The sequence below is a fragment of the Apis dorsata genome, unplaced genomic scaffold, assembly GCF_000469605.1.
Source record: "Apis dorsata unplaced genomic scaffold, Apis dorsata 1.3 scaffold_964, whole genome shotgun sequence".
Lineage (NCBI taxonomy): Eukaryota > Metazoa > Arthropoda > Insecta > Hymenoptera > Apidae > Apis > Apis dorsata.
In genome coordinates, this window is record NW_006264071.1 from 242,128 (window position 1) to 252,250 (window position 10,123).

General features: G+C 42.3%; 1 protein-coding gene across 1 annotated transcript in view; it reads right to left on the minus strand.

Annotated features, from left to right (window-relative positions):
- Nucleotides 1–10,123, minus strand: part of LOC102673486 — an 88,558-nt gene that overhangs the window by 18,731 nt on the left and 59,704 nt on the right. Inside the window, exon 8 of the mRNA XM_006623881.2 lies at nucleotides 4–88. Coding sequence (XP_006623944.2) covers nucleotides 4–88 — 85 coding nt within the window. The remainder of the gene's footprint in view (nucleotides 1–3; nucleotides 89–10,123) is intronic.

A 10,123-nucleotide genomic window follows, 5' to 3' on the forward strand; every position in this document is an offset into this window, starting at 1 on the left:
CTGGGCAGGGACGAGTAACACCGATTTAAGGGTAGCGTGCCAAGGGTACTGGACGCGCATCCGCTGCTTCCGGATCCGGACCCCGAACCTGCGATGCAATTGTATGAATCTTCTTAGCATGAATCGAATTAATCGTTTTAAATTTCTCGTCGAAGTATATTTTATATCATTTAAAAATTTGAATAAATATTTTTGGAATAAAAATGAGATTAAAGAGAATTGAAATTTTTAGTAACAGAGATTGCATATTCTTTGTATTTTTTTTCCAGATTCCAGGGATGTAGATATTCGTGTTTAAAATTTAACGTTTAAAAATTAGGAAAAATTAAAATCGCTGTAATTCCGAAGATAGCAATTCTTGGTTAATGGACGAATAATCGTTAAAACTGTGGAATTTGTACTTTAAAACTTCATCTCTTTCATTTATCCCGATACGACTTCCGGTTCTTGAGATGTCCGGTAAAAAAAAAAAAAGGGTAATTTTTAATCGTTGTAACTTCAAGGATAATTAATCCTTCCAATGAATTATTGGAACGATTAAAGAAATCGTATCCTTTAAAACATTTTTTGATTTATCTCGATACAACTTTCTGTTCCTGAGATATCATTGTGTAAAGAAAAAGATAATTTTTTAAATCCTTTGCTATCTTTGTTCTTGGATCTCACTGATCTCACTAGTCCAAGTATCGGAATATGCAATTCTTGGAAGATTTCATAATTTTCGTACTATGTTAAACGCTGAAAGTTTTGAGTCCTTATATATCAAAAAATAACTTCAATGATACGATTTCCTCCATTTCCCGAATAGATTTTGATCGTAATAAAATTTTAATATATTCTCACGTTTTTCATATAAAAAAAGCTCGAAATGTTGTTTCAATATTGCTGAGATATAAAGTATACAATCGCATTCAACATTAATATTTTACATGTTATACAACACATTTTTCATAATCCGGACGACAATTTTATTAAATACGTGGTTTTCAAGTGTCTCTGACGTGTGTGTTATATTACAATCCTCCGGAATCGGGACATCCGTCCGTTTCCACCTTTAAATTTCAGCCTTCAAAGCGATGCTGAAGTAATTTGTACTTAAATTAGTCTCGCGAGAAAACTCGTAAGATTGCGTGACTCTGCATAAAGTCCTCGCGACGACTGGATTAAACGAGACACATTGGGTGTTTAAGCGAGTTCTGGCCCGAGTTTACTGCCAGTAAAGCTTCTGGCCCCGTGGAATTAATATAAACGAAGCGTATAAGCGAGAAGGGTAACGTTGGTTGGCTACTGTATTGCCGGTTCGTAAAGTAAGCGACAGACTCGAATCCGGACAGGAAGTGGTTACGAAGGGAACTTTATTAAGGGCTCTCCTCCTCCTCCTTCTCCTCCTCCTCCTCCTTCTCCTCCTCCTCCTCCTCCGCCTCGTGCTCGAACGCTTCGTAAGATAATGGCTTCAATGACGAACGATGCGTCACACGAGTGCAATGCACTGCTAAATAAACCGCGATGCAAGTGTGACGTGAATTATTAGGGAGAGGCATCGACCGATTTCGCCGGACTTACGCGCCTCGCGTGCGCGCCGCTTCTTTTCTAAATTTATTAAAATTTCAGCTTCTGGACAGGGAAAATAATTAATTCTAATGTTTCGTTGTATTATTTTTCAGATTGAGAACACTTGCAACATCTCGCTCGCATTCTTGTGGATTTTCGTGGATCTATCCGCGCACATATGTTAGCATCGCAAGTTGCAGTGTTGGTAATAAAAGTATATTCCGGTATATATAAGCGGTCGGACGTGTGTTTTACGGCAACCTCATCCCGCTGATCGTATTATCACGAATGGTGGAGAAACTTTATCGCGAACGAGATACGCAACAGCTCGTGCTCGGAAAAAATATAAAACGTTTTACGAGCAAGTTATGCAGGAAAAGCCCGCATCTCGAAAGAATTTATAAAGTCTGTGTCGAGTGATAAAATTTTACAGAATTCGCAGGTTATATCTCGAAAGTCTCGATAAGGATCCGAGTCTCGATGCGATACGACTGAACACGTTTCTAAAGGGAAGATTCTACGTTTAATCTCGTCAAAGACGAGAGATGGAATCGTAGCCGTGCGTGAAATTACTAAATTCCTCTTTGAACTCTTGTTCGAAAACCAGATCTCCAAGACAGGTATCTCGATACTTTGATTAATTCTTCATTTAAGAAGTACGATAATTTTCAACAAATCGAATTAGGAGTTATATCGGGGATTAGAATTTTACAGAAATTTGCCCGTTAGCCGATATTTAATTGGCTCGAGAATAAGTGAAAATCGCGGCAATATTTCCCTTTATGAGTGTTCTGTTTGGCGCGGGCCGAAGGGAAATGAAAAGCGCCGCTTCGAGCCAGGAAATGAAACTCGTCGCTAGGGAAACTTCTAGCTAGGAATTGCCGCAACTGTCATCCTCGTTACTCTCGACTATCGCTCCACGGTGGAACAATTAGCAACGACAGGGGCGGTAAGTAGCCCGGGCAATAAGCAACCGCGAAACGCCCATGGGATTCGTTACTCTTTTAACACTTTGCGAGCGAACGTTGTGCGCTAGATCATTCGTACGACCATTTGAACCGGCTCTCAGGAAAGTTAAATGGGTTGGTGTATTTTCGAGACGTCAAATGAATTCGTAACGAAGCTTTAGACAAATATTATTCGAAGTCCGATCTTATTATTATTTCCATTTTCCGATTCTGTTCTGGGGAAAAAATTAATTTTTCCTACAATTCGTACGGGTTTTGCTAATTAATACTTAACACATTCGATACTGGATGATATCGAAATGGAATATGGCAGAAGGTAATATAAAAAATTTGCCAGATATCCAGGCTTTTCGTTCGCATAAATGTTCACCGGTATCGGTTTTACAATTTTGTGCTTATCAAAAATCTATCAGGGGATTTATTTCGATTTTTGACGTCGCAGTGAACGTGTTAAAAAATGTTTAAAGAATCTCAAACGGGGAAACGTTTCAGATACGGAAACAGCTATCGATCAAGTTAACTCTCTCGTTCCCCTTCAAAGAGAATTCTTCTTGTTCACGCATGGCAAAACTATCGACGTACACACGTTACGTACGTGTCGCAAGACATACCGCTTCTTTCTCGTCTCTTCCATGATCCACAATCTAAATCTGGAGGCAACCATCTTTTTTGCAAGATTTTTCAGAATGGCAGTACCCGTTTAGCCAGAAAGACACCTTTTTACCTCTTGACGAATCGTTTTAACACGGCGACAATCGCCGAGCTCGTATCGAGCTCGCTGTTTTTATCGCGAGAGCAACGACGACGAATTTACGTTGGCTCGTACGCCAAACCCTCCCCCCCCCTCTCTCCGTGCAAAAACCATTTCCCGTTCCAAAGCATCGTAATGGCCGTTTCCATCGGCCACGGTACATTGGATACGGAACGTTCCTCCCTCGTTCAGAGCCGATTTAATTCCGCTTCGAATCTCCTAGGCACGATCGAATCCGCTCGAATACTCATTTCTCGGGAGTTCGTTTAAACCCCACTCGTTCCCCTAGATAGACTTATTATTTCAGGGAACCGATTCCTATTTCTATTCCAGATCCTTATTTTCTTTTCTTAATTTCCTTCTTCTCCTCTCTTTTTTTTTTTTTTTGTATTATCTCTTGTTTCGTACACGTTGTTTCATATTCCCTTTATTAAGCTCGATTTTTAAAAAAAGAAATTCCATCAAAAGGGAAATTATTAAAGAAACCTTTCCTTCGGAATCCCTTTCGTTATCGATGCGCCAAGAAAAATGGAACGTAGAACATTTTGAATAATCGAACGCGAGGAGAAACGAGCTCGGTTAGGTTTCACGTCGACAACGTTCTCGGCTGTCTTTACTCGAGTTTTTTTCTTTCCTTTTTTTTTTTGCGCGCGCGCTCGTCTCCGGTTACGCGCGTCGAGACGCGTGCAGACGCGGATACGGTCGCGTGTCCGTCGCATGGATTAATTACACGGAGAGAACCCGTTGAAATTGCGCGAGAATCAGTCGCCGCACACGAATCTGAGATGGTCGAGGATGAAAAGTAAATCGAAACTGGAATCGAAAACAGATCGTTGACAGGTTTTCTCAGAAGAGAATACGAAAGAGAAGTGTTGCGTAACAACACTTTCGCTCAAGTGAATATTCCACGGTGTCGATAAAGCGGAATAAAAGAGGATAGAAATAACAACCGTAATCCGATACGTTACACTTTTAAAAGACCGAGTCTAGCCACTAAAAGAAACAAAAGAAGCAAAAGAAAAAGAAAGAAAGAAAAACCTAGTTACGAAATAGAATAGATAATGAGTCCTTTTCGCGTTATTTCGAGTTGAAAAATGAAAGCATAGCTCGAGTCGACTCGATAAGTTTGAGGACAAGTCTCGTTAAAAAAAGAAGCCGTGTCGTTTCCAGTATCGTTCCAGATCAAACGAAACGGAAGCGTTTAATATAATACGCTATGAAGGAGTCGCGAGAGCAAACATCCAACTATCCTTGACGCGAGGGATGCAGTAACGGTTCGTTGTTGTTCTTCGACGATGTCGAGTGTTAACTGTTCCGACCGAGGAGCCCCAAGTTCTTCGAGTTACCAACTGTTTATAGTATAGCTGGTAGCCCAGCCAGGATCGATCCGCAGCGAATTCGTTACGTTGGAAGAGGTCACGTTTTCCCGATAACGGTGGTGCTTTATTAACTTTTCGAGTTTCGTTTCGCGTTTAATATATTCGAAGGATCGTAAATCTACCCTCCCCTCCTCCTCCTCCTCTTCTCTCCGCTCGAGAGATAGACTCGAATTTCTCGCTGGACAATCGAAAGTTGCGAATCCATTGCGATCTGCAGAACACAGTTTTCAACTTTTCGGTTGAGAAAGTCGCAGAAAGCGATGGACCAAGTGGAGGAGGGGGAGAGATCCGAGGGGAGATCCGATTTCCAAGTGGAGTAGCAGTGCGCTTTCCGCGGGGCGTCGCCACTATTTCACTAAATAACCACTTAAGACGGATAATGGAGGCATACGCGCGTATTAAGGGCTTCCATTCCAGCCAGGGGAGGGGAGGGAAACTGGAGCTTGACCCAAATTATCAAAGAACATTACGGGTTCCCGTTGCATCTAAATTCATTCGCGCGCTCGTGCCGCGCTGAACAAGCGGAACGGCAAAGAGAATAATAAACGGGCCGGAGCGCATCTTCTTCTCCCATCTGCCGGGCGAGTTTCATTCTTTCCCTCTCGGATTTCATTAAAGAAGTGGAGAGAATAGGTCGCCGCGACCCGGCCAGGATAATTACGTAATTCGTTAAAAAAAGAAGAAGGGAGGAAAATTTAGACGAAGACTTTTGGGAGAAACAAAGGCGAAATATTTTTTTCCTGCGATTTATAATTTTTTCTCGCCTTTCGTGATTCGTGAGAAATTATTATTTCTCTACAATTATCGACGACGAAGAGATTCAATTTCTTCGAATCGATTTCGTTCTTGCTCGAAGCGAATTACGTTTCATACCATTTCCCATTGAAGGAAAACCAATGGTCACTATCCCTACGTAGACCAGAGTTTTGCAAAGATCTATTTTCCGATCGGATCGATCGAGAACCAGACTTTTCTAATCACGTTACGAAAAATCTTCCCTAATACGAGTCGATCGATCCTCTGTAACGTACGAGTAGAGAAATACGAGTAGAAATCTGGAAGTAGTCGCAGGGACTCGGGGAACTTTAGCTTTCGATCTTATTGGATTAACCATTGACAATTTTATCCGGATAAGAGAGGAAGGAGAGATTTCGAAATTCGTCGATCCTTGGACTCGTCGACAAATAGTTTTCTTATTTTCTTCTTCTTCTTCTTTTTTCCGCCGAGATACAAATTATTCTTAAATATTTTACAGCTCACGTAGCTTTCTCGTTCGTTGCCTGTTATCGGGCGTTAGAGCATCGAGTTAGGGAACCGGGACAGAAGCGGATTGATTAGAATCCCGTAACGGAGGCAAATAGGCGTGCTCGGCTCGAGGCCAGCCTTTATTGAGATCCAAGAGAGAGAGAAAGAGAGAGAGAGAGATTGGCGCTCGCTTGGTGCGGACGTGCCCGCCGGCGATTCGCTCCTCTCGTTCGAAGAGGAAAGACCTGGAAAGGAAGGAAGACGGTTGATACTTGTGCGGATATACATATACACAAGCGCAATTTTGAATCGGAAGGGAATTCTCGAAGGGAGCTCGGGGTTAATCGCGTCTGGAATCGCTGTGAGAACGGCTGATAAAAACGGTTGATATCGCGATGTTTCAGAATTGCAAGCTGAAATTGTTCATCCGGAGGGATAGATAGATAGAGAGAGAAAGAGAATTGGAAAATGAATGGATTGTGAACACGCGAGATAGTTTATGTAACGGAGATTGGATTATCATAATTGTCTCTGAACCGCGGGATAGAATTATGCAATATCATTTACCAAGATTTCTGGTGGGTATCTGATTATTATCGGGGATCGATTGGCTTTTACGAGAATGGATTCGAAAGCTAGTCGTCGTATTGAAATTGCATCGCAATTTGCGTCCATCGCTTCCAATTTTTCCACCGCTTGAAAACAAGATTTTCTCTCACGAGTTTCGATTATTTTTTTTTTTTTTCTTTTATATACATATATATATATTTTGACGAGTACACGAGCGATCGTTCAGCTGGAAATGATATGCACAGATTCCTTTTGGATAGCAAAACGGGGCGCGAGCAAAACGAATATTTTCTCTTCGGTGAACCGTTTCGGTGTCGTTTCTCGGCGTCACGCGTATTTTCCCTTTCGCATCCGGTTCCGTAGCTATCGAAAAAGAGGGGGGGGGAAATAGGGGAAGAAAAGGATAAATCGATGAATCCTCTGGAGGAGCCGCCGAGCGAAAGATTTGATTTGTCTATGGGGTTGGTTATAGACACGGCGTCGCCGCCTCGGGAAAAAGATTGCCTTCGATTCGATGCTGGAAGAGGTGGAGAGGAGGGAACGGAGGGATCTTGAGGGACTGCTTTCAGACCAGTCAGAAGTAAACTCGATCTTCCTGTTATCCGTTTAAAGAAAATGGGGGAATGATCGAAAGACTTGGAGTGTCTTCGAATGAAAAAAGATTCCTTCCTTCGACTCGTTCGAAACCTTTACCTTTTCGTCGAAATTCTACGAAACGAACCACTATATATACTATACCACGATTCGCAATGGAGGAAGAAACACAACTACGCAACCACCGATCCCCTTCGAGAGACGATCGATCGATAATTTCCTCGAGATCTCGTTTTCTTCGTCGTCGAGGGGCGTTCTATCCCGTCCTGGCGACGAGAGGGTTGCCCTAGGTTGTTTGTAATTACCGTAGCTGCGAACGAGTAACACACCAGGAGCAGACCGTGTACACGGTCGGGTGTTTGCCGATACATCGGTCGTGACGATAACATCAACCGCGAGACGAGCGTTTGTCTGGGGCAACGAGACACGAGATAGGTGGCGAGAATCGTTCGAGGGATGCGGAATGGCCGTGTGAAGCGAGAGAGCACGGTTGTGCTTCCAAGCCGAATGTTTGCTCTATGCGTTTATCGCGGGATTATGCGCGTCTCGAGAAATTACGGGGGAGTAAATCGTGAGAGCATAGATTTTTCACGGATATTTGATATAGATAAATTTGCGAGATTGAGTATGTGAAATTTAAAATTTTTTTTATCCTTCCAGTTTTATCAACAGATTCTTATCGAAGATTATCCTACGTATACCTTCACGATGTATCGATACGATTCAGAGAACAATTCAATAATGCAAAGTGAAATCTATATATCTATTCTTGCGGATCTTCGAAGCACGAGCAACTATTCCGATACGGGATACGACTCTAAAGGTATTCCCAAAATGGCCTCGTTGAGGCTATTCATGCATGTGCATGAGGAAGACAGAGAGAGAGAGAGAGATAGGGAGAGAGAGTGGAGGAGATCGAGGGATATGGGGAGGCGAGGGTTGGAGGAAGACGTTAAGGGGCTGTTAAGGGAGAAGGTTTGGACAGGACGTAACAAAGGGGCAGATGATTAATACGTTATTTGGGAGCGGAAATTCACTTGGAAAGTGTCGTTTGCACGGTGCTCCGCGTATAAACCGAGCGAGGAGGGGCCGCTGTTCATCTTCCTCGAGAGAAGAACGAAGGGTTGTTATCATTCCTAGGGAAACGGGCCACCCCGATTCAAGCCTCGTGCAAACTGATTTTTCTTTTTTCTTTTTTTTCTTTCTTCCTTTCTCCTCCTGGTTGTGCAAACACCGAGATAGAGAATATCTGTGTCGAAGGGGAAGGACTCGAGACGGATTCGTGGAGGGATCAGGAATTTCTCTCTCTCTCTTTCTGTTGGAAAGTTTATTCTAGCCCAATCGAATCGTTTACTTACATAGAGAATTTCGCCGCAATGTATTCGTATATACAACTCTGATACGATCCTCGATCGTTCGACTTTTGCCCGATATTTTCCTCCCTCTCTCCTCTTTCATTCTCGAGAATGCTCATTACTCCGTCGTTTTAATCGAATTGCGACCGAGAATTTTTATACCATTCCTAGCGTTTTGTTTGCAGAAGAATCCGATGGAACAAGGAAAACCGATCTTCCACGACTCGAGAAGAATTTCGAGAAGGACGAAACTAATTCCAACGCAAATTAGAACAACCGTTGTAGTAGCGTTAGTAATCCGAGATAAATCGTGATATAAGAGAAACTCTCTCCGTCTGTCTCTCTCTTTCTCTCGGTTTATGAGAAGAGAATAGGCAGACGCGTTGAAAGTTGATCCCACGCGTGTATTACGTGCAAAATGGCGCTTGTGAAGTTTGTACAAAAGGGTTGTCAAGTTTCGTGCTCAAGTTCGATGGAAAACGCCGCTGGAACTTCACCGCAGCCCGATTTCCGCCTGCTCTAATTCCAACTTTCTAATTCCGTGGCCGGTTAATGGGCGCACACTCGCGGACAATTAACTCGTTTCTGGTTCGCGTTTCCCGAAAGGATTTTCTGGCGCTTTCATTATTGTCTCGATGATTTTTTTTTTTTAGAAAACGAGGTCAAAAATTCTGGAACGAATCAATCTCGATAGAGTGGCACTTTGCCCGGCAATGTTATCGTACTCAACACTTTATGTCGATCTTCGCCGATGTTGCTCGCCTCTTCTCGACAACCCTTGTTGAGCCAATATTCGAGTTCCCATTTTAGATCAATGGTATCTTCGTCATTAGCTTTAAACTGGGCATCTTAAATTGAATATAACGAAGAAATTTAATATTTTGAACTTATGATATAAATTTTATTTATGAAAGTTAGAAAAATTCTGGATACTTGATTTAATAGAAAAAACGAAGAATTATCTTTTTCAGATAAACGAGCAATTTAAAATTACCGATATATTTGCAGATTTACTACATTTTTTTACAATAATTCGCAATTTAATTCGTCGAATCTGAGAGTATTCGCATTCGTTTTCAATAATTGCAAAATTGGGATCAATTTTGACAAAGATTAACCCTGTCCTCGAATCACCTCGAATCCATCGATCTATTTCACGCATTTGGCGTTTAGGCGTTTCTAACTCGACAACCGCGTCGCGTTAGGTTTCATCTAAGTGCATCAGGATCGCAATAAATCTCGATGCAGCGTGTCGGCGCGCTATCATGCAGATTGGCCTTAATGGCGGCCGATAGTGGATCGCGTTTAACGCGAAGTGGCGCGTATCAAAATTTAAAATAGCAACATCCCCTCTCCCCTTTTTTTTCCAACGTGGAAACGGGTCGAATCGGTCGATTAAACAACGACGAGGGGTGGAAAACGTTTAACCCGCGTGATCGTTAATTCGGCTCGTCTTAAGCCCCGGAAGTTTGTTAAGCTCACGCTCGTTGATCGAGTGACGAAAGAACCATGCTTCGTCAACTTTCTAAGCTTGATCAATCTCCTCGCACGCTCGCAGGATAAGTCGAGATCGATAATACGAGAATATCCATGGATCGCGAGATTTTTAAATTTCTTTTTTTTACCGACACTTATTATTAAATGCTCGACCGTATTAATATCGCGGATGAATGTCGGCTCAACGTTTCTATTTTTTTTTTTTTTTTTTTT